This window comes from Neoarius graeffei, chromosome 8 (assembly GCF_027579695.1).
Source record: "Neoarius graeffei isolate fNeoGra1 chromosome 8, fNeoGra1.pri, whole genome shotgun sequence".
Taxonomy (NCBI): domain Eukaryota; kingdom Metazoa; phylum Chordata; class Actinopteri; order Siluriformes; family Ariidae; genus Neoarius; species Neoarius graeffei.
Window position 1 is genome coordinate 93,221,251 of NC_083576.1, and position 25,088 is coordinate 93,246,338.

General features: G+C 43.9%; 1 protein-coding gene across 1 annotated transcript in view; it reads right to left on the reverse strand.

Annotated features, from left to right (window-relative positions):
• Positions 1-5,779: 5,779 nt before the first annotated feature.
• Positions 5,780-25,088, reverse strand: part of spire2 (spire-type actin nucleation factor 2) — a 44,544-nt gene continuing 25,235 nt past the window's right edge. Inside the window, 14 exon segments of the mRNA XM_060928503.1 lie at positions 5,780-8,624; positions 9,021-9,118; positions 9,817-9,844; positions 10,032-10,099; positions 10,213-10,350; positions 10,470-10,588; positions 11,171-11,360; positions 11,558-11,724; positions 11,917-12,037; positions 13,130-13,216; positions 13,324-13,488; positions 14,642-14,722; positions 17,223-17,603; positions 17,679-17,722. Of these exon segments, the coding sequence (XP_060784486.1) occupies positions 8,393-8,624; positions 9,021-9,118; positions 9,817-9,844; positions 10,032-10,099; positions 10,213-10,350; positions 10,470-10,588; positions 11,171-11,360; positions 11,558-11,724; positions 11,917-12,037; positions 13,130-13,216; positions 13,324-13,488; positions 14,642-14,722; positions 17,223-17,603; positions 17,679-17,722 (1,919 nt within the window). The 3' untranslated portion in view covers positions 5,780-8,392.

A 25,088-nucleotide genomic window follows, 5' to 3' on the forward strand; every position in this document is an offset into this window, starting at 1 on the left:
GCCCAAGGCCGCCCCATATTAACCTAACCTGCATGCCTTTGGACTGTGGGGGAAACCGGAGCACCCGGAGGAAACCCACGCGGACACGGGGAGAACATGCAAACTCCACACAGAAAGGCCCTCGCCGGCCACGGGGCTCGAACCCAGAACCTTCTTGCTGTGAGGCGACAGCGCTAACCACTACACCACCGTGCCGCCCTGAGATAGTGCCCTTGACTGTTTATTTGCACCAATTTATGTGTGTTATATAGTGTTTAGTCTATGTCTAATTCTTATCTAGAGTGTTTATACTGTTTATATTGTTTATTTCAATTATTCTATTTTTATTTTTAGTTATTGTATTGCCTGTTTGCACCGTGGGTCAGAGAGGACTGAAATTTCATCTGTGCTGTATGTCAAGCATGTAGAGCATATTTGACAATAAAGTTGATTTGACTAATAATAAAGTTACAATAATAAAACAACAAGCACACACACTTAAACATGATTTTCACAAGATTAAATAACTGAATTTTTCAGGTTACTGTGCTCCAGAACTTTCCTAACATGATCGAAGGTTACATTATAAATCCAACCCCAAATCAGAGAAAGTCAGGATGGTGGGGAAAACAGGGCCTACAAATTAAATAAAAAATAAATCAGTGACGTGTAAATGTACTTTGGCTTATGTTTCATTGCAGACAGAATGAACCCGAGATGTTTTGCTGGTCAACTTCATTTTATTTGTTAATATCCATCCATTCCTGCACTTCAGTCCTGCAACACATTCCTAAAATTTAGGAAATTTAGGGCGAGTAATGGCGGCACGGTGGTGTAGTGGTTAGCGCTGTCACCTCACAGCAAGAAGGTCCGGGTTCGAGCCCCGGGGCCGGCGAGGGCCTTTCTGTGCGGAGTTTGCATGTTCTCCCCGTGTCCGCGTGGGTTTCCTCCGGGTGCTCCGGTTTCCTCCACAGTCCAAAGACATGCAGGTTAGGTTAACTGGTGACTCTAAATTGAGCGTAGGTGTGAATGTGAGTGTGAATGGTTGTCTGTGTCTGTGTCAGCCCTGTGATGACCTGGCGACTTGTCCAGGGTGAACCCCGCCTTTCACCCGTAGTCAGCTGGGATAGGCTCCAGCTCGCCTGCGACCCTGTAGAACAGGATAAAGCGGCTAGAGATAATGAGATGAGATGAGGGCGAGTAATGAGGTACAACAATTAAATAATGATGTGATGTGGAACAGGTGACTGTAATCATGATTTGGGACAAAACCAGTCTCCAGGAAAGGCCGAGTGTTTGAGGAGTAAAGACGGGCCGAGGATCTCCAGTTTATCAACAAATGGGTGAGAAAATTATTGAAACGTTTAAAAACAATGTTCCTCAGAGAAAGATCGGAAGGGATTTGGATATTTCTCCCTCTACAGTGCAGAATATCATTAAACCGTTCAAAGACGTATTCCAGGTCTTTTTTGGAAGAAATTGAATGGCTTCCAAAGCCATTCAATTGGGTCAAAAGCATTGGGTCAGTGCCCTTGGCAAAGGTACCTTACACTTCTGTGATGGAGCATTAATGCAGAAAAGTCCACTGAGATTTTGGAGCAACATCTGCTGCCTGCAAGACGACGTCTTTTCCAGGGAGATTTCAACAAGACGATGCAAAACCACATTCTGCTCACATTACAAAGGCGTGGCTGTGGAAGAAGAGGGCGTGTCCCCTCTGTCCCCAATAGAGAATGTGTGGAGAATTGAAGAATATGACAGTGACGACCCCGAACTGTTCCACACCTTCAGACCTGTTTACAGGAAGAACGGGACAAAAATAACACCTGAACCACTTCATCACTTGGAGTCTTCAGTCCATAAACAGCTTTTAAGTGCTGGGAGAAGGAACGGGAACATTATACACATTATAAAGTGGGGAATGATTTACTGTCACAAGTTTATATGGAATGTGTTGCAAGAATAAAAATTGAAATGTGTTTATTTTGAAAAGAAAAACAATAAAATTCATGAGTAAAACATCAAATAATGTGCTGTTGTGTTGTTTTGAGTGCAATACGGGTCACAGATTATTTACAAATCAACCTTTTCTGATTTGCGGTTGTAAAAACATCTTCCACTGACTGAACTTTACACACATTATATTGCTAGTAGTCATAATATAGACTTGGACTAACAAGAAAGTGTTTATAATAAAGGTGTAATTGTCTTTTTTTATACTTTTGTTCCTAAATATATAGAATGTGATTAAAAAAATAGTTCAGGTTATGGCTTCATAAACTGCATTACAGTGTGCTGGGGTTATCTGTTTACATTGGTGAGGAAGGGGAGGGGCTGAAGAAGGGGGCGGAGTGTTCGACTCCCACTCAAGGGTGGGGCTGATGGAGGTGGGCCGCCCATCTCTGACTGCAAATTTCATGATGTAGAGAAGTACCACACGGTCGACTCTACATCAGCATCAGTCTTCCACGTTTCCGGATGATTTTAACCAGGAGATGACGTCACAGTACAGTCATATCGTTTAGTTTACAGCTCAAAATCCACATTTAAGTGTGCAACAGCTTTTTAGTATAGGTAATCGTATGGGGCCGAGTAAAATTAAGGATTAATTTCACGAGTGATTTCAAAGTTTTGAACATTTCAAAACTTTGAAATCACGAGTTAAATTGATCCTTAGTTTTACGAGGAACCATACGATTACTTGTTTATAATATATCGGGCAAAATTCATACTTTGGAAGCCATTCAAGTTCACAACATTTGTCATTCACGTTTTCTGAACCAATCGGGGCGCGAGACTATCTTGCACATTTGAATCAGTTTCTAAAGCGTCTTTTGGTATTTTCATTTTCACTTGCAGCTTTCAATTGGTTTATCATTTCTTCATCAAATATAGCGAAACGCGGCATTGCTGAGTCAGCCATTTTGTTGACAATTTGCTAATTTTTGTAATCGTAACCAAGCAACGAACTAGCCAATAGCATTTCAGAAATATGGCCCCGTGTTAAGGAAAAAAGTCCTCCTTGATTGACCAATCAGAATTGAGTAATTTGGCCCTATGTATTATAAAAGCTACTTACGTAATTAATGACAGCTAAGATAAGTAGCAATTTATGTTACGTAGCTAGCATTAACAAAAACAACCAAGTTAACTTGCACACTAGTGTTGGTGAGGTAGATCTGTAGTGTTACCGCTGTCACGATTCCTGTACAGTTGTTTGTACTCGAGCGCCAATAGCTTGTGGAATATCTTTAGTTGGCTAAACACAAGTGCGATACAAACCAGATCCATGAGCTGTTTCACACCTAACATCTTGAAATGACAAATTAACAATATTGTTTGCACTTCAGTGATTTCACTTACCATGGACTGATATTTTTGCTTATTTCTCTTTTTTTCGTCTCGGAGTAAATCCTTACAGCAGGTCTTTATTTAGCCAGTTTTATTCTGCACTACTCTCATTTCTGGAATGTTAAAGTTTCAGTAAATAAAGACTGCATCATCCTGACAGCAACCACTCTGACGACCCACAATGCATCACAAAGAAACGAAGGCTTTATTAAATATAAAACACAAATATTTATGTCAGTTCCAAACCTAATGGTGGTGTCAACGTGGTGCTCACTTTACTTTACACAGCTGGGTTTACGCTTACAGAGGACGTGTGTAACCTCTGTTTCACCCCTCAAACACACACACACACACACACACACACACAAAGACACAGTTTGGAACTGATTTATTGCAGATATGCAGCGTTTACAAAAAAAAAAAAGAGTGAAACACAAGCCCATGAGTGGGGAATTCAGCTGTGTGTGTGTGTGTGTGTGTGTTTGTGTGTGTGTGTGTGTGTGTGTGTGTGTGTGCGCGCGCGCACGTGTGTGTATGGAGGCATACATCTCCTTATTAGGGCCCAAGGTTTTCGACAGAGCGCACATTACTGAATCGCCGCAGACTCACACTGATTTTCTCAAGAACTAATTTCCAAAACGTGATGAATGCCATGGATTTTCAGTAAAGAAACAACATCTGAATTTTTAAAATTTATTTGTTTGTTAAAAATGAAAATAAAAACCCAATGTCTGGCCATGTGGGTCCTGTGATGTGCACTTTAATGATGTTAGCAGGTGTGTGAGCCATCAAGGAGGGACACGTTGTTTTAAAACAACAACACATTTAAAGCTAACAGGCTAATAAAAGATTATTCAGAGATGTGTTTGAGCACTTCAGCTGATTCTGACACATTAGTCAGCGACTAAATGATAAACTCATCTAGAGCACATGAACAGTATAAGCTAACTCGCTAAAATGTGTGGAGAAATTTGGCTAGCTAACCTAGCTCATGATTCTCCGGCTAACTTTAGCTAGCTATCTAACAGCTAATCATTTACAACAAGTTAAGCTAAATTCAGTGAATCTCTATATGTGTGTGACACAGTATGGGAGAACCAGTAAAGCTAGGGTTAGCGGTTGATGCTAAGCGTAATTACAGTGTAATATTAGCTGCACAGAGCAGGAGTTTATCAACACATCTGAGGTAAATGTTGACATTTCGGAGGGTTCTGTGTTGTTTCCAATGTCACTGTGTCCTTGCAATGTTAATGCGTGTATATATGAGTGGACATTGTGACAGAGATTCAAAGGTAAAGCCAGATCGACTCTGACGCCCTCTAGTGACTGGCTGCAGTACAAGTTTTAAGTTAACCCCGCCCATTCTTGTGTTCGTAAATAGGAAAGATGTTTTTGATTATAAATTACATCTCTACAAATTATTTATGGGAATAGTGTTCTTTTGTTTTTACAATTCGACTTGACCCTGATGTGACCCCTAATATTTTTCTGTGTGATAAACGTGTTTAATGCTCGCTGGCTGTGGTGTAAAAATTCCACATGCAGACGCTCATATAAGTTTCCAAACCTGTCATTGCTTAACTCTTGAATATTTTCTATAATTAAAAAGCTTATAATCTCTGCTTTCCAAAGAAATGGATCTGGTTAAGATCTGTTCAGTACTTTGGGAGTAACGGCAGGTTGAAGTCGGTACAACAGAGTAAAAACTCTGCTCGCGGGATGTCGGGAAACTGCCACTGCTTTTCTTTTTGAGTCACGGGAAAGTGGTCAGGCGCGCTCTCTCTCTCTTCTGATCAGTTTCCCACTGGATTACTCGTCAATATCAATCAGATCACTTTTATAGCGATGTTTTCTCACTGTTTCTGATGAAGGATTCAGCAACATTTTCCCTCTGCTAGTTTTGATGTTCTGATTCATGGAAGACTTTGAAGTGAGTTTTCAGAGCTTTACCTACTTATTTTTTCAAATCAAACTGATTCATGTAAATAAATAACTATTTTAGAATATAACTGGAGTTGTTTTGATGAAAAATATTGAGATATTGAGTGGTCGGAGTGAGATTTAAAAAAACCGGAAGTCAGAAACGCGAGTGCCAGTTTCAGTTGAGTTAATGTGAATTGTTTATTGGATGTGTCTCACACAGTTTTTTCGAGGTTCGCCTTGAAAGCTGTGAATATTAATTGAAATAATATTTTATATTCTTTCATATAAACACTAGTCAGCCCTACTGAGACATACAATGGCCTACAGAGCACAAAGAGGGGATTAGAAATAATCTTTTATTACTTTTTTATTGAGTGTACCGATTTAATGTTTTTTTAAAACCAAATTAGCATAATGAATATTAATTACATACTAATTTGCATAATTTTGTTTTACTAATTTTTGAAAATTTTTATTCAGTATACAACCATCTCTTTGGTGCCAATTTTCACGTAAATATCTTGAAAAATAAAAAAAAGTTATGAAGAAAAAACATTTGATTTCACTGGTTAATGAGGTCCATTTTGGACCATGGGATCCTCAAACAGAATATTATGGCAGTTTTCTAAAAATTAAAGCGTTTTTTCAATCTTTCATTTGCAATAGCTCAAGAACGGATAAACATTTTAATTCTGTAAAAAATATGTTGTTCTGCATTCAATTCTGAATTCAATGAGAGCAATTTGGATTGAATTTGAATTTTCACCTGATATTGCCGAGGTAAGGTAAGACATTAACTTACTGCAAGTGTCAGAACTTAAAGGATGTTGCTAATGCTATGGTCACATTACAACTCGCGATGCGTTATTGATGAGAATGAGGTGTTTGTTGGCGATGCTTCCCTGAGCTTCGAGAAGTATTCCCAAATCCATCTGCGAGGATTCGCTGCTTAGTTTGCTGATGAAAACATCACCACCAAATTTCAGTGCATGCATTGAAATCTTTTGTGACGTTTTTGGCCACTCACAAGGCAGAGACACACCAAAAAACAACTCATGAAGCTCGGAGCACATTCACCGTGCATCACACAATTGGTGGCGATGTTACTGATTTTTCATCGCTAAGTATTCGCAAACACATCGCAAGCTGGCTAGCTAGCAAACATCATCTCAGTCAGTCGTGACTCAAAGCAAGAAAATTTTCATGACAACAGTAAAATCAATATCGCTGTAAAATTTTTACAACTACAGTTTAGAATGTTGGATATTAATTAATGATGTTGTACCACTTTGAGTTCACTGATGCGCCGGTTTAAGTTGCACTTTAGGTCATGGATTGTGGAAGCACACAAACAGATGTGTCTTTAACATGGGTGGGTTAAATGCAGAACCACTGCCCATCCGGTTCTATCTACTGCACATGCTAGTTTTTGCAAGATGGCGGCTCCCATTTTAACTCAGAAACACACAATGGGAGTGAATGTCACCATGTTGTCCACTCATATATCCAGACATTGGTTTTAACCCACAGTACATTGCTAGCTTTCTAAATCATTTACCTAAACTGTTAGCTCGATTATGATCAGCGTCAGAGTTTCCCAGGTGCCTAGCAACAGTGTTCTCAAGACTTGAATGTTGAAACCCAAATAAATTATTATTATCACCTCTAAATACATCACATTCATGGGCAACTTTTTATTTTACAGCAGACGTCCTCAGAGTTCTATCGATGGCTCTGATATGGAGATGTGTGGTGCTGGAGATGGTGGAGTTGGGCTGGAGATGGTGCTCATGGCTGTACAGTGTCTCTCTAACCTTCTTAAACAGGCTTCAATCCCTGATACATTCACTCACTATATAGTGCAATAAACTCGAGTCCGAGTTCTGAAGATTTCAATAACTTACTGCAGTATTTTCAGGTTCCGTGCAGGATTTGCTTTTTTTTGTTTTTCCTGATTGCACTTCAGCAGAATAAAATAGAATAAACGGATTAAACGGCATTCGGGTGATTTCAGAACATCAGTCCTGCGCTACAGAGCAGCTTCAAGCATTTTTGTACACTTTATAGCACATTTCATCGTGCACTTCAGCATATGATTTGGCTTGTAGCCTTATGTGATCAGGAGGGCGGTGCTGGGATGGGCATGTCCAATTTATTAGTGACGCGAACACTATAGTCGAGCTATAATCAAGGCAATAAACTTGCTTTTTCCACTTCCTGTTTCTCACATAGTGTGTGTCCGCAATAGGCCAGGCAGGAAAACGCTGATGTTTACACTAATAAATATCACATCAAGGGTGTGGCTTAAAGGGGCATGTCCAAAGGAGAAGGCCAAAAAGAAACACCACCACTCACTCTCAGTCAACACACAACTGTTATATCCATTTCGATCAGAGTCAGAGGTCACAAAGCTGAGGCAAGAACAAGGTGGTGCACTTCCTTGTGTGGGCGGAGCAATACTAAGAAACAGCAGGTTATGATGGGGCAGTGCCAGGGAGTAAGATGGGCTTTAAATGAGCCAAAAGGCAGGAATATGGTGGTACACATTCCTCGTGTAGGCAGAGTGTACAGCCTAACCTCAGGTCAGGGGACGGGGACTGCAGCCTGGGGGCGTGTCAGGTCATATATAAGGGATCTGTTCAGCAAAGCACTGCTGAACAGTTAATACTGGAACACAACCACTATATCCTAGTGCCACAAGGGTCAAAGGGCACAGTGCTGAGGCAGTAATATGGTGGCGCCTTGTCTCTGTGTGGGTGGATGGAGCAATGATAACAAAAATGTGGTTAAATTAGGGGCGTGGCTAGGGACCAGGCATACATCAGGGGTTGTTTTAAGGGAGCAGGACTTCAGGAATATAGTGGCCCATGTCCTTGTCTGGGCGGAGCATTGACTCAGAGGGTGGCAGCAGCCTGGGGCGTGTCAGGGTGTGTCCAAGCTCAGCAAAACAGTATCAAGCATTCAGAACTGCATATCGTAGTGTCACAAGGTTCAAAGGTCACTCTGCAAAGGCAAGAATATAGTGGTCCAAATCATTGACATCAATGACTCCAAGGCGGGGCCAACAATTCAGGGGGTGTGTCTAAAGAGGAGCAGCCCAGCAAAGCAACACTGGTCACTTGCTCAGTCAATCATTGTCTTAGTTGACTCCACCTCTTGGGGGCATGGGGGTGTAGTGAGAGGCAGGACGAGGGCGTGGCTTCTCTCTTTTCGGTGTGTTGTTGATGATGTCGAGGCTGCGGCGGCTGGAAGAAACAACATCAGCGATGAACTTGGTGCATTCGGCGCAAACATCTCTCAGAGTGCAGCCTGCGACGTAGAGGTACGGAAATTCATCTTCAACGGCACGGCGGGACAGCGAGCGCAGAGACCTGAGACACACAGACCGTCTGATTTAAAGATCTGATCTTAACAACTGCATCATCAGAAATACATTTTAAATGTTCATATACTGCAAAAGGATAAAACAAATTCTAATTTGTTATCTGGAGTTATTAACAGATTAGCTTTGTGAGTGCTTTCAAAAAATTATGCTAAATTGTGTGACATCAACCTTATAAAATGTTAATAAAAAAAAATCCAGATCAATTGAACACTGTGTCACCAGTGGAAGTTGGGTTTACACTCGATGCTAAGTGTAATTACAGTGTTTTGTTTTGTTTTTTAATTAGCAGTACGGAGCATTTTCTTAGTAACTTGGCATCACATCTTTACACTGACAGGATGAAAGAGATTAGCTAGCTAGTGGGCTAAATGATCAGACTCACTTGTAGACGTCGCTGCGCTGGCTGTGGCTCCTCGGACTGCTATGGAAGCCCACGGCGTACACGGGGATGTGAGCTAGCTTCTTAGACGGCATTTTCATCTGAGGAAAAAATTAGTAACCACTAAACCAGATCTTCACCTCATACAGTAACACCGCTAACAGAGAGTAAAGCTAAAAGATAAACAGCTAACACGGGATTTTTTTAAATCTCTAGTGTTACTATGGGTATGTCAGCCATTTTGGCTCTGTCCCAAACAGTATAAAGCAAAGAATGTCTTCTAACCGTTCTGTCAGGATTGTCAAGTGAAGTTTGCTAATTTATTTATAAAGATATTTCTACAGAAACCTCAGTGTTACAGTGTGTGTGTGTGTGTGTGTGTGTGTGTGTGTGTGTGTGTGCACGCACTGGGAACAAACACATGGGTTGTGTTCAAAGAAGAGTAAAGTTCAAGCAATCCCCCACCCACCCACACACACACACACACACACACACACACACACACATACAGGAAAAAAAAGGTCAAACACACACTGGTACTTGTGACAAATCCAGGAATACTGACCACAAACACACACACGCACTCATGCACACACACACACACACACACACACACACACACACACACACACACACACACACACATACTGACCACAGGAGTGTGTTTCCGCTGTAAAGAGAGTCGCTGATCATGAAATGCATCATGTAATATTATTACTACACACACACGTACATAAACACACTGATATCATGTTATAAACAGGAAGTGTGTAAGGCTATGGTCTGAAAACTGAAATACCTTCGCACTGCATGAACCACACACCGACCTGAGGGAATGAACACACACACACACACACACACACACACACACACACAGAGCAGTAGATAAACTCTCAATGTTTTGTCACAAATCGCTCCCAGTGTGAGAAATAAACCACTCTTAGAAAACACAACAGAGACGTCACAACATTGAGTGAAACATCCACTGAAACGGAAACCAGATGTCCTACTGACCTTTTACACAGCAGACATGTAGAAGGCCAAGAGAACAGGGGGAACTTCACCCTACAGCAGCAGCACACCTACACACACACACACACAAGGTTGGATGACAAAAAATAACTGCATGGCATAATATGTGTGGTATGTGTGTGTGTGTGTGTGTGTGTGGGTGTGAGTGTGTGAGAGAGATCACCTTGCCCTTTCGCAGATTGTTATAAAGCTCTTTACTTTGGAGAAACTTCTCCATCTCAGCCTTCACCAGCACCCGGCGCACGCTGATGACCTCATCAAGGGTTAACGCCAAACTCTCCACCGGGTGGCTGAACTCCTCCTGAGTGTGTCAGAGAAAGGGGGAGGGGTCAGAGAAGAGCGTTGGTGATGTTAAAGGCAAGTGAAGGAGGAACACATGATGATCGTGTGTCTAAAGGGGCGGGGCATGTAGGTGCTCACCATCCACTGGTTAGTGCTGAGGCTTATGGAAGGCGCCGATGCCTCGCTGATCTCCTCCACCTCACTGAGAGAGCGACAAGCAGGAGATGCAGGAGACCAGCCAATCACAGGGAGTGAAACTGCAGAGAGGGCGGAGCCACAGAATAAGATATCCGTCTAATGCAAAAGATCAGATGGACTGAATAATAAAATGGTGACAATTTCCTCCCTGAGTGAGTCTGATGTAAATTTGAGTGAGTGAGATCAGATCTGGGTGGCACGGTGGTGTAGTGGTTAGCGCTGTCGCCTCACAGCAAGAAGGTCCTGGGTTCGAGCCCCGTGGCCGGCGAGGGCCTTTCTGTGTGGAGTTTGCATGTTCTCCCCGTGTCCGCGTGGGTTTCCTCCGGGTGCTCCGGTTTCCCCCACAGTCCAAAGACATGCAGGTTAGGTTAACTGGTGACTCTAAATTGAGCGTAGGTGTGAATGTGAGTGTGAATGGTTGTCTGTGTCTATGTGTCAGCCCTGTGATGACCTGGCGACTTGTCCAGGGTGAACCCCGCCTTTCACCCGTAGTCAGCTGGGATAGGCTCCAGCTCGCCTGCGACCCTGTAGAACAGGATAAAGCGGCTAGAGATAATGAGATGAGATGATGATGAGATCAGATCTGAGTTTCTGTCTCCCCCTGGAGGTGATAATGAGGAACTTCAGTGTTTGGTTCTTACCTCGGTGTGGGCGTGTGTGTGTAGTTCCAGTGTGTGTGTACGAGCGTGGTCTCTCTCCACACACACACGCTGAGGCACTCGTCTCATTCGTCTCACTCTGCAGCAGCTCGGCCAGGTCGTGCTCCGAGAAAGAGCGATCACGCTTCATCATACTCTCCACACACTCACCGCCGTCAGGAGAGTCCTCATCCTACACACACAATATTATATATCTCCAGGAATTAAACTCAGACCACAGAGGTGACCTTTCTGGTTATTGTGTGGAGCCTATGAACACTGAAAAAAGAGGCGGAGTCAGGAGGATGTCAGGGGACAAGGTACCAGAGCACCACCCCCTAATCCCACCCAGGCTTACCTCACTATACTGTAACACACACACACACACACCTCAAACAGGTTCATCTCCTCCATCTCGGCAAGTGTGGGGGCTTTCAGCAGCACACGGGGTCGAGGCAGAGGGCGGAGCCCAGCTTCTGTGATTGACAGGTCAATACAGGAAGTGGATTTGAGGTCACAGTGACAGGCGTAAGCCAGACAGGGGAGAGAACCAAACGCTGAGGAGAGAGACACACAAACACAGTGATGAAAAAACACGCGCACACACACACGTGCACACACACACACACACACAATCACATCACATCAACAAGCAGAGTTCATGCTACACTACTGGACTCTGACACACACAGAATGGAGGCGGAGCCTGACTGACTGCTGATTGGTTAAAGGGGGAGTGATTGACGCACGTCTCTTGGAGCTCCGCCTCTCCACCGGCCGCAGTTTGTGTTCCTGACGGATTTCGGCTAACACACGCTCGTGAAGAGACTGCTGCTCCTGCGGCCGTGGGGGGAGACTGCGCTCGGACACCTACACGCACACACACACACACACACACACACGCACACGCACAAGGCTGTGTCACAGATACACTGTAAAAAAAGAATAGTTGAGAATACTTGAAATTTCAAGGCAACAGTCTGCATTAAGAATTTTATGTTTTGCCAATGATGTGCCCATGATAATCCAAACTATGATAAAACTGTTATCTTTATTAAGAATTCTTAATTAAGTCAATTTTCAATTCCTCATTCTGCCAACATAGATTTCTCTTTTTGCTGAACAGTGGCATTCACAGTAGTACAAAAAGGCAATTGAGGTTATCAGACTTTTTTGGGGGGCTTTTTTCCACCTTTATTTGGATAGGACAGTGTAGAGACAGGAAATGAGTGGGACGGGGAGGGATCAGGAAATGACCTTGGGTCAGAATCGAACCTGGGTCCCCGGATTTATGGTATGGCACCTTATCCACCTGAGCCACGACGCCATACCCACAATGTGGGTTTTAAAAATTTTTGTAATTGTGTAGAACAATGAAAAAAGGCATGTATAGTTTAATGATAAATTGTGATAACTTCAGGGGCGTCGTGGCTCAGGTGGATAAGGCGCCATACCATAAATCCGGGGACCCGGGTTCGGTTCCGACCTGAGGTCATTTCCCGATCCCTCCCCGTCTCTCTCTCTCGCTCATTTCCTGTCTCTACGCTGTCCTATCCAAATAGAGGTGAAAAAAAGCCCCAAAAAAATCTAAAAAAAAAAATTGTGATTGCCTTTTTGCACTACTGTGAATGCCACTGTTCAGCAAAAAGAGAAATCTATGTTGGCAGAATGAGGAATTGAAAATTGACTTAATTAAGAATTCTTAATAAAGATAACAGTTTTATCATAGTTTGGATTATCATGGGCACATCGTTGGCAAAACATAAAATTCTTAATGCAGACGGTTGCCTTGAAATTTCAAGTATTCTCAACTATTTTTTTTTACAGTGTACTAGTGTTTGTTGCAAGTGTTCTAGCTCTAATTTGTGTCAGAGCCAAAATGCTGGACGTGTGAGTGTGGAGGAGTGGAAGCTTTGGTGTGAAGATGAAGATGTGGAGTGGAGGTGGGGGTGTGGGACTCACAGGTTTGAGTGGAGGTCTGGATCTGATGAAGTCCAGGATGAGTTCATGAGCATTCTGTTTGACTCGGGTGGGAATATCTCCATCCACCTGGAACACACACACACATCAGCAGAAAGGAACCTCCATTCAGCAGATATTTTGTGGAACTCATCAGGGATACGGGCATGCTCGTGTGCGCGCGTGTGTTCTCTCACCATCACTTTGCGCAGTGTGTATCTTCGACACCGGATGTCCTGCATGAGCATCTCGAACGGCGTGAGGCTGAACTCAGTGGGCAGAGGATCGAATGGCTGTTGCTCCACCTTCTTCAGCTTCACACCCTGCCTGAGCTCCCGCATCAACTGCACCCACAACCGAGCCTGACACACACACACACACACACACACAGAGCTACTTTACGGATTTATAATTATTTTTGCGTTTTAAGTGTGTGACACTCGGCTGGTTTATGCTGCATTTCCTCCAAATATCAAATGCCGTAAACAGACCCGCTGTAACTCGACTCATGCATTTATATGAGCCTTATCTTCTTCATTGTGCTTTAAAACATTCAATGTAAATGTAAAAAAATTCAAATTGTGTAAAATTTTTACTTTGTCTTATTTCTTGGACTTCTCCCCGTTTTGAACGCTAACACATGCTGAGTACAACACACTCGGAGGAAGGCGCTTTCTACCCTCTTCCACATACCTACACTCACTATTGGCTAGTGTTGCCGTGATTGACAGGGGAGAGACGGTATGCCCCTCCCACCCACAGACCACGTGGCAGTCCCATGTTACTGTATGTGTACCTGTAGATAAAGAGGCAGCGCACTGGTGTAAACAGCAGCTCTGTCACTGATCATCTTTCATGTTTTTACAGACAAGATGACAGCATCATACTCTGAAGGCCACGCCCAGTGGAGGAGAAATGTTTCATCACTCTCCATTGAGTTTCTCCTGCGTGAAGGTGCTTCCTTGTCATTTTCGTCTGCTAACAAAAAACTGAAACCTGACTAAAAGCTGCTGTGTGACTGGATGCACTGCAAACAAGGTAAAGAACCTGGAAATAAGTTCTCATACACTGACAGAGCGAAAAAAAAAACAAGTGGACAGAAGTGGAGAGCCCACTGGAGAGGAAAACAACCTGCACCACAATCTGTGAAAGGCCTGCACCTCGCTTAAACACTCAATACCCCTCCAGGTCAGAGGATTGTTTTAGATTTCTTGGCGGAATGAGCCACTGAAGGACCAGAAGTGAACGACTTTGATGTTTACAACTAATAATTTGACAATTTGATGAGAAATGATGAGAGCTGATGTAAACACGTGGTGAGACGTGACTTTCACTTTGTTGTGTCACTGCGCTTTCAGGATCAGGATCTAAACTGGACGAAGAAGAGACATCCAATCAAAACTGCCTCCCACATCACAACACACAGGATCGAGAAGCGCTGAACGTTCTGAAGGAAATTAAATTCACACAGAATCACCAGCCATGTTTTATATATATATAAAGCCGAGTTTATACCCAGTCTGTGTGTTTGAGGTTGTCCAGTTCAGCAGCACAGCGCTCCTCCTGAGACTCCTCCGTCCTGATTCTGCTCAACATCTACAGAAACACACACACACACACAGAGCTGCAACATGACTCAGGATGAGATAAGACAGGTGAGATCAGCAACCCATGATGAGGAGAAAGAGATGGAAACAGATCAATAATCACTAACGAGTTTTCACTCTCTCACCATGCATTTGTGTTATTGGTTACACACACACACACACACTCCAACACTATCCACCCAGTATCCTACTAAACTTTTGCTGATTTGTTGATTGATGATAGAATCAGGACTGACAGGCCGGTTTAATCGTCTGTGGGAAATCTTTTTGTTTGCAGGATTCAGACTGATGACGGAAATAGTGTCGCGTCTCATTAAGTGTTTCCTTTTCTCCGGTTCTGCAAAACCCCGCTGTCTGACTTCAGAGCCGAGCGACAAAACGGCTTCCTCTGATGTATCTCACTTTCTCGTGTCCGTGAACAGGGCTTTAAATTAAAATTAATCTAATTAAGCGCTGTAGTGTTTATCAATGAGGGCGACTCCACAATACAGAAATTTAACAACAAACGTCGCCGCTGTTGATCAGCACAGAGCACATTAGGGTTCGAACGATAGCGGATTTTTGGCACCAATAACAGCACCGATAAAAAAAAAGTGTGTGATTTATCAGCCAATACTCCTCACAAAAAGGCAAATGTCTTCATTCAGATTGAAGCTGATTAAAATAATGTGAACAGGACAAAAATGAAAAACATTAAAAAAATATTTTGAATGATGTAAACAAGAGAATTTCTTTAATTATGACTAAATACATAAATAATGTTTAATCCATTCTCATCACTCACAGAGATCATATACGCAACGCTAATATAACTATGAAATACTTCAAGATACTTTATTCATTTATATCTTGGCCATGGCCTAATGGTTAGAGAAACAGCTTTGGGACCAAAAGGAGGCTGGTTTGACTCCCTGGACCAGGAGGACTGGCTGATGTGCCCTTGAGTAAGGCACCAAACCCCCAGCTGCTCTGGCAAGAGTGGTGGCGTACCTTGTGTCTGATTAGCCAAAGAAAAACTGATGATGCGATTATCAGATCGGGCGGTGCCCGGCTAAAACTAAGTCAAAGTCCCTCTCAAACCAGAATCTGGTCTTCAGGCAGGCGGTCTCCTGTCCCAGTACTAACCAACTCTTTAAGGTGCATGGGTGCGGCGCCAATCTCCATTTCTATAGCCCTCGGCCTCTCGCCTATGCAGCTAGGGTTACAGTGGGAGGCGGGTCCTCTGGTAACTGTGAGAGTTTGACTCCCCACTCGCATCTGTATTGCAGTAGGTACCATTTTTATGATGGTCTTTGGTATGACCCGACCACAAGTAGAACTCGCGATCTCCCGGCTGAGAGCCAGACACGCTAACCACTAGGCCAACTCGCGGTCAAAACTAAAAAGCTATTCATTTATTTTTATTGTAACTGGACAAAATAATAATTTCAGTTAGAAGTTTAAAAAATACAATTTATCCATATATGATATTAATTTACATGTACAACTGAAAATGATTTTTTTAAAAGAGCTGAATGCCGCTGCGACTCTGTTTGACTCTGCTTGGGTCAGCTGACTGTTGTGATTTGTGGCGTTTCAAACACTTATCAACAGTGCGGTTGCAGTGTGCCCTCTGGTGGACAAACTACACAATGACAACCCAGTTAAAGGATCCATCTTACATCTCTCAGTTTCTTTTTTAATCGTTATTTATTGGCTGTTATAAACTACAAATTATCAGCACACAGATTTATCAGTCGGGTGTTAGAGCACATGTAGGCGTACTTTACTGTATAATTTTATAACGAGGTTAATTACAGTTAGGGCGGCACGGTGGTGTAGTGGTTAGCGCTGTCGCCTCACAGCAAGAAGGTCCTGGGTTCGAGCCCCGGGGCCGGCGAGGGCCTTTCTGTGTGGAGTTTGCATGTTCTCCCCGTGTCCGCGTGGGTTTCCTCCGGGTGCTCCGGTTTCCCCCACAGTCCAAAGACATGCAGGTTAGGTTAACTGGTGACTCTAAATTGACCGTAGGTGTGAGTGTGAATGGTTGTCTGTGTCTATGTGTCAGCCCTGTGATGACCTGGCGACTTGTCCAGGGTGTACCCCGCCTTTCGCCCGTAGTCAGCTGGGATAGGCTCCAGCTTGCCTGCGACCCTGTAGAAGGATAAAGCGGCTAGAGATGATGAGATGAGATGAATTACAGTTAGCAACTAGTGGCATCTATTGACAGTTCTGGCTTCAATCCTGACCTTGTTAATGGGGAGTTCATCTTAAAAACGCTACACAGCATTTTTTGAAGCAGTGATGATGCAGCATGTCCACAATATGTGTTACTCATTTGTCTGGCCACGCCCCATTCTTTTGTCCCTTGGCACTGATGCAGCCTACACTCCTCCAAAGCCACAAACGATACCACCGTCAATCGGCGATAACACACCTACATCCAACACCATTCTCTCATCCAGCACAGCTCTCGATACACTCCCATCTCACCACCTGGAGTCATCACTGACCTCCTTGGCGTCTCTGATCCTGCAGAGGAAGGTCTGAAGCTCCAGAGTCTCGAGGAACAGCGCTCTACACACGGCCTGGTAATGCTCTGGAGCCACAGCCGGGTTGGCCAGTCTCCTGGCACACAGCGTCATCACCTGTCGAAGAGTGCGCACTGCATGTATGCTTCCAGCCTCCTCCTCCTCCTCTTCATCCTCATCCTCTGGGCCGCTGTAGCCTTCATCCTTCGCAGTGTTGCTGATACACTCAGCAGACTCGTCATCCTCCCCCGCCACCATGCACTCAATCAGCTGCTCCAGTTGTGGACTCAGCTCACGCTCCTCACTGTCAGCCAATCCCCAGTCCAGAGCACGGTAGATAGCCACGCCCATGGACTGGACCAACTGAGGAACCAGGAGGAATTGATGAGAGTGAGTGAGGACTGCAGTAAGGACTGTGTTGGTGTGAAGTGAACTTACCTGGCTCTCCTGGAAAGGTGGAGCAGGTACAGCTTCTCCATCAGCTAGAAGACAGGAAGGAGAGACGAGTGGTTACACTACACCTCACACCTGTGTGACATCACCGCACTGTCTACTACAAGGTCAGGGTCACTTCCTGTCACAACTCGTTACCAGAGCAACACTGATTTTCCACAGGACAAGAGCATGGTAAATTACATCATCAGTACGGTACCTTCAAATAAACACTAGTCATTTCCAACAGCAAACCTTTTCATCTCACACACTGAACAGATGAATGTTATTAATTTAATTTATTGTTTCAACCAGAGGTTTTATTTTGAGCAGGAAGATGTCTCATTCATGGTGAAGTTTGATGTTCTATACAGTATATTTTCTAGAGCGAGGTGCACAGACCATGAGTTGATTTTACATGAAACAAAAAGGAACAGAGAAATGAGAGCAGGAGAGAGGAACAGGGAGAGGAACAAAGAGAGAAACAGGGAGAGGAACACAGGGAGGAACAGGGAGAGGAACACAGGGAGAGGAACATGGAGAGGAACATAGAGAGGAACACAGAGAGGAACAGGGAGAGGAACAGGAAGAGGACCATGAAGAGGAACAGGGAGAGGAACAGGAAGAGGAACAGGGAGAGGAACACAGAGAAGAACAGACAGAGGAACAAGGAGAGGAAGAGCTAGAGGAACACAGAGAGGAACACAGGGAGAGGAACAGGGAGAAGAACAGAGAGAGGAACAGAGAGAGGAACATGGAGAGGAACAGGGAGAAGAACAGAGGGAGGAACAGGGAGAGGAACAGGGAGAAGAACAGAGGGAGGAACAGGGAGAGGAGCAGGGAGAAGAACAGAGGGAGGAACAGGGAGAGGAGCAGGGAGAGGAACACAAAGAGAAACAGAGAGAGGAACAGGGAGAGGAAGACAAAGAGGAACAAGGAGAGGAAGAGGGAGAGAGGAACAGCGAGAGGAACAGCGAGAGGAACAGGGAGAGTATCACTGAGAGGAACAAGACAGGAACAGGGAAAGAAACAGGAAGAGGAACAGAGAGCGATATAAGGAGAGGAACAGAGAGAAGAACAGGGAGAGGAAACAGGATAGGAAAAGAGAGAGGAACAGGGAGAAGAACAGAGAAACAAGGAGAGGATCATGGAGAGGATTACGGAGAGGAACAGGAAGATGAACGGAGAGAGGAACAGGAAGAAGAACAGAGAAAGATACAGGGAGAGGAACAGACAGGATAACAGGGATAGGAACAGAGAGAGGAACAGGGAGAGGAACACAAAAAGAAACAAGGAGAGGAACAGGGAGAGGAACAGACAGAGGAACAGAGAGAGGAATATAAAGAGGAACAAGGAGAGGATCAGGGAGAGGAAGACAAAAAGGGACACAAAGAGGGACAGGGAGAGGAACACAGAGGTGAACAGAGAGAAACAGATAGGAACAGGGAGAGAAACAGAGAGAGGAACAAGGAGAAGAACAAAGAGAGGAACAGAGAGAGGAACAGGGAGAAGAACAGGGAGAAGAAGAGAGAGAGGAAGAGGGAGAAGAACAAAGAGAGGAAGAGAGAGAGGAGCAGGGAGAGGAACAGTGAGAGGAACAGCGAGAGGAATATAAAGAGGAACAGGGAGAGGAACACAAAGAGGAACAGGGAGAGGAATAGGGAGAGGAACACGGAGAGGAACAGAAAGAGGAACAGTGAGAAGAACATGGAGAGGAACAGGAAGAGGAACGAGGAGAGGAACAGGGAGAGGAACACAGAGAAGAACAAGAGAGGAACAGAAATAGGGATGTTAACCGATGACCTTTTGACCGGTGGTTGACCGAATCAACGTCAGCCGGTTAATTTTTTTTTGGTTGTCGGTTAAAAAAAAAAATCAATCGTTTTGAAGCTGCCGATTTTGGAGCGGAGGACTTGGAATTCTGTGTTGTAAACGCTTGGGGCGTGCCATGCGGTGTAAGGACGACAGCTGCATGGATTAAAGCAAAAAAAATTTATTTGACTGAAAATTTACGGGGGGGGGGGGGGGTTATGGGTGGATTTCGATGAAATTCTGAGAATGGTTAACTTAGAACTGATAACTTTATCAATTAATTAATGGATTAATATATTCAATTTATTGCACTTTCTTTCCATTGCTTCCGTATATTATTTTTTGTGGCAAACCACACAAATGCAAGCGCCTGGAATGTTTAGTTTTTTGCACCATGAACTAAATGGCTTTCCGTTTTCACTTATTTCGTCCAGCCAAGCCCACCTCCACTTGTTTTACACCTTTATCGATGGCAGACACATCAGTGCCTTCTTTCATGTAAAGCGCAACCATGCTGCCGAAACCGAAAGCACAATGACATGCTCCTCTGTGCTCGACGTCAATATAGAAAAAAGTTTGGATCTTCACTTAAATTAAAATTAAAATTATAATGTGACCTTACTTTGTGTTGAATACGACTTCAAAAACAATTCAAGATTTTATTAAGAGAAATATTGTGGCCAACACGAGTGTTAAGTTACCTAAAAGATCACGTGAAGTTGGCTGCTATCTACTTTGCGTTCGTTCTCATTTTCCTCCATCATTTCATAGGCCAGAAACAGATGTTTTGACGTAATTTAAATTAGTAGGCTATGATTATTATTTAACCGTAGTCTTCTAGACATTTTGACTGTTTGGGGCATTGAACGCTGGTGTATGATTTTCAGGGAATAAAGTTTAGCGCATGTCGGAACATCATTGCGCTCGCAGCCTCCAAATCCTCAAACGTCCTTTAAATTGTGATATAACGTAGGCTATAAGGCACGGTTCTAACATACCTTACACACTGGCCTAACGAAAATAATAATTGTTGGGGCGTCTGCTGATGTGTTAGCTATAAATTTAGGTCTAATTACTTCTGACAGTCTGCAAGCATTGCACCGTCGGGTCTTCAAGTCTGGCTGAAGCAGAGGAGCGGGCTTTCCGGGGTTTATTTTTTCGTTTTTTTTTTTTAATATGCTCTATTTCTATATGTCCAGGTTTGAACTAAGTCATTTTGGCAAGATTTAATTTAATACAAAACAGAAATGGTCAGACACAAGCACGCCAAGCACATGGGAATGTATTTTGCCAATTTTGACAGCGCATGTTTTTTTAATGCCGCACTGTAGACAGCGAACGTTTAAACATGATCAAACATAGGAAACGAACGACACAAAGCATGGCTCAAAAACAAAAAAGTTAAATAAACCCTGCTGATAGTTGATGGTGTTGCAACACATCAGTGTTATAACCCAATCTCTACCCAACCACCCGTCATTTTAATTCTCCTCGGATCAGCACCGACCTCACATCTGGCCTTGGGAGAGTTCAGTTGACGGAAATCCGTCACACGACGGAAAACTTTAATCCATGCAGCTGACGAATCAGAAACACCCATTCAGTCATGTCCCGCCCTCCCGCCCCAGTTAAAGACATCTAACAAATCAGAAACACCCATTCAGTCATGTCCCGCCCCAGTTGAACACAGCTGCCACTCGGCGAAAGAAAAAAGTGTAGACACAGGCTTTTTAGCTTACAAATTACTATTCTGGTTTTTTTTCCTTTTTTTTAATTATTATTATTAGAAGGCACATGGAGTTTAGTCCTGCCTTGGCCAGTGCATTCTGAAAGTATGTTTCGGTCTGTAGCCAACAATGCATGTGATTGCAGATCATATCTCTCCACACAAACTAAAGGCACAGATGCCGACTTTTTCACGGCTGAATCGTGCAGATCCGATTGCTTTCCTTTGAGCATACAGAATTCACTCTGATGAAATTATTCAGACACTCCAACGCCCCCCCCCCAAAAAAAATCGGATCTTTGCACGATTCAGCCGTGAAAAAGGCGGCATCCGCTAAAAGGCACGCCGTTTGCATCCCTGTTTAAACTCATAGGTTAACCGACTTTAACTGGCTAATGAGGCTCGGTGGTCGGTCAAGATTTTTTTTAGTTTTCGCCATCCCTAAACAGAAAGAGGAACACAAAGAGGAACAGAGAGAGGAACAGAGAGAAGAAAAAGGAGAGGAACAGGAAGAGGAACAGACAGAATAACAGGGATAGGAACAGAGAGAGGAACACAAGAGGAACACGGAGAGGAACAGGGAGAGGAAGAGGAACACAGAGAGGTAAAGTGAGAGGAACACAGAGAGGAACAGGAAGAGGAACAGGGAGAGGAAGACAAACAGGGACACAAAGAGGGGCAGGAAGAGGAACACAGAGGTGAACAGAGAGAAACACAGATAGGAACAGGGAGAAAAACAAAGAGAGGAAGAGAGAGAGGAATGGAGAAGAACAAAGAAAGGAAGAGAGAGAGGAGCAGGGAGAGGAACAGCGAGAGGAACAGACAGAGGGACAGAGAGAGGAATATAAAGAGGAACAGGGAGAGGACCAGGGAGAGGAACACCTATGAACAACAAACACACCGCAATATCACTCCAGGCACAAAGGCAAGAGCCAGTACGAGTATTAGCGCAGAACTAAGAACCAATCATAGCACCGGAGGCGGAATGTCAGAAAGCAGGAGGTGGGATTTGTGGTAAAGCAGGAGACGGGATTTGTCATAACGCAGGAGGCAGGATTTGTAAGGCATGAGGAAGAACTTGTCATAATACAGGAGGCGGGATTTCTCATAACACAGGAGGTGGGATTTGTTGTAATACACGGAGGTGGGATTTGTTGTAATACACGGAGGCGGGATTTGTTGTAATACATGGAGGCGGGATTTGTTGTAATACACAGAGGCGGGATTTGTTGTAATACACGGAGGCGGGATTTGTCGAAATACAAGGAGGGGGGATTTGTTGTAATACACGGAGGCGGAATTTGTCAAAATACATGGAGGCGGGATTTGTTGTAATAAACAGAGGCGGGATTTGATGTAATACACGGAGGCGGGATTTGTTGTAATACACGGAGGCGGGATATGTTGTAATACACAGGGGGGGAATTATTGTAATACACGGAGGCGGGATTTGTTGTATTACATGGAGGTGGGATTTGTTGTAATACATGGAGGCGGGATTTTTTGTAATGCACGGAGGAGGGATTTGTTGTAATACACGGAGGCGGGATTTGGTGTAATACATGGAGCCGGGATTTGTTGTAATACACGGAGGCGGGATTTGTTGTAATACACGGAGGCGGGATTTGTCGAAATACACGGAGGCGGGATTTGTTGTAATACACGGAGGCGGGATTTGTTGTAATACACGGAGGTGGGATTTGTTGAAATATACGGATGTGGGATTTGTTGGAATACACGGAGGTGGGATTTGTTTTAAGACACGGAGGTGGGATTTGTTGTAAGACACGGAGGCAGGATTTGTTGTAATGCACGGAGGCGGGATTTGTTGTAAGGCACGGAGGCGGGATTTGTTGTAATGCACGGAGGCGGGATTTGTTGGAATACACGGAGGTGGGATTTGTTGTAATACATGGAGGTGGGATTTGTTGGAATACACGGAGGTGGGATTTGTTGGAATACACGGAGGTGGGATTTGTTTTAAGACACGGAGGTGGGATTTGTTGTAAGACACGGAGGCAGGATTTGTTGTAATGCACGGAGGCGGGATTTGTTGTAATGCACGGAGGCGGGATTTGTTGTAATACATGGAGGTGGGATTTGTTGTAATACACGGAGGTGGGATTTGTTGTAATTCCCGGAGGCGGGATTTGTTGTAATAAATGGAGGCAGGATTTGTTGTAATACACGGAGGTGGGATTTGTTGTAATTGCAGAGGTGGGATTTGTTGAAATATACGGAGGTGGGATTTGTTGTAATACACGGAGGTGGGATTTGTTGTAATTCACGGAGGTGGGATTTGTTGAAATATACGGAGGTGGGATTTGTTGTAATACACGGAGGTGGGATTTGTTGTAATTCACGGAGGTGGGATTTGTTGTAATACACGGAGGGGGGATTTGTTGTAATAAAAGGAGGCGGGATTTGTTGTAATACACGGAGGTGGGATTTACTGAAATATACGGAGGTGGGATTTGTTGTAATACACGGAGGTGGGATTTGTTGTAATTCACGGAGGTGGGATTTGTTGAAATATACGGAGGTGGGATTTGTTGTAATACACGGAGGTGGGATTTGTTGTAATTCACGGAGGTGGGATTTGTTGTAATACACGGAGGGGGGATTTGTTGTAATAAACGGAGGCGGGATTTGTTGTAATACACGGAGGTGGGATTTACTGAAATATACGGAGGTGGGATTTGTTGTAATACACGGAGGTGGGATTTGTTGTAATTCATGGAGGTGGGATTTGTTGAAATATACGGAGGCGGGATTTGTTTTAATAAATGGAGGCGGGATTTGTTGTAATACACGGAGGTGGGATTTGTTATAATACACGGAGGTGGGATTTGTTGTAATTCACGGAGGCGGGATTTGTTGAAATATACGGAGGCGGGATTTGTTGTAATAAACGGAGGCGGGATTTGTTGTAATACACGGAGGTGGGATTTGTTGTAATACACGGAGGTGGGATTTGTTGTAAAACACGGAGGTGGGATTTGTTGTAATTCTCAGAGGTGGGATTTGTTGTAATTCACAGAGGCAGGATTTGTTGTAATAAACGGAGGTGGGATTTGTTGTAATACACGGAGGTGGGATTTGTTGTAATACACAGAGGTGGGATTTGTTGTAATACACGGAGGTGGGACTTGTTGTAATTCTCAGAGGTGGGATTTGTTGTAATTCACAGAGGCAGGATTTGTTGTAATAAACGGAGGTGGGATTTGTTGTAATACACGGAGGTGGGATTTGTTGTAATACACAGAGGTGGGATTTGTTGTAATTCACGGAGGTGGGACTTGTTGTAATACACGGAGGTGGGATTTGTTGTAATACACGGAGGTGGGATTTGTTGTAATTCACGGAGGTGGGATTTGTTGTAATACACGGAGGCGGGATTTGTTGTAATACACGGAGGCGGGATTTGTTGTAATTCACGGAGGTGGGATTTGTTGTAATACACGGAGGCGGGATTTGTTGTAATACACGGAGGTGGGATTTGTTGTAATACACGGAGGCGGGATTTGTTGTAATACACGGAGGTGGGATTTGTTGTAATACACGGAGGCGGGATTTGTTGTAATACACGGAGGCGGGATTTGTTGTAATTCACGGAGATGGGATTTGTTGTAATACACAGAGGTGGGATTTGTTGTAATAAACGGAGGCAGGATTTGTTGTAATGCACGGAGGTGGGATTTATTGAAATATACGGAGGTGGGATTTGTTGTTATACACGGAGGTGGGATTTGTTGTAATTCACGGAGGTGGGATTTGTTGAAATTTACGGAGGTGGGATTTGTTGTAATAAACGGAGGCGGGATTTGTTGTAATACACGGAGGTGGGATTTGTTGTAATACACGGAGGTGGGATTTGT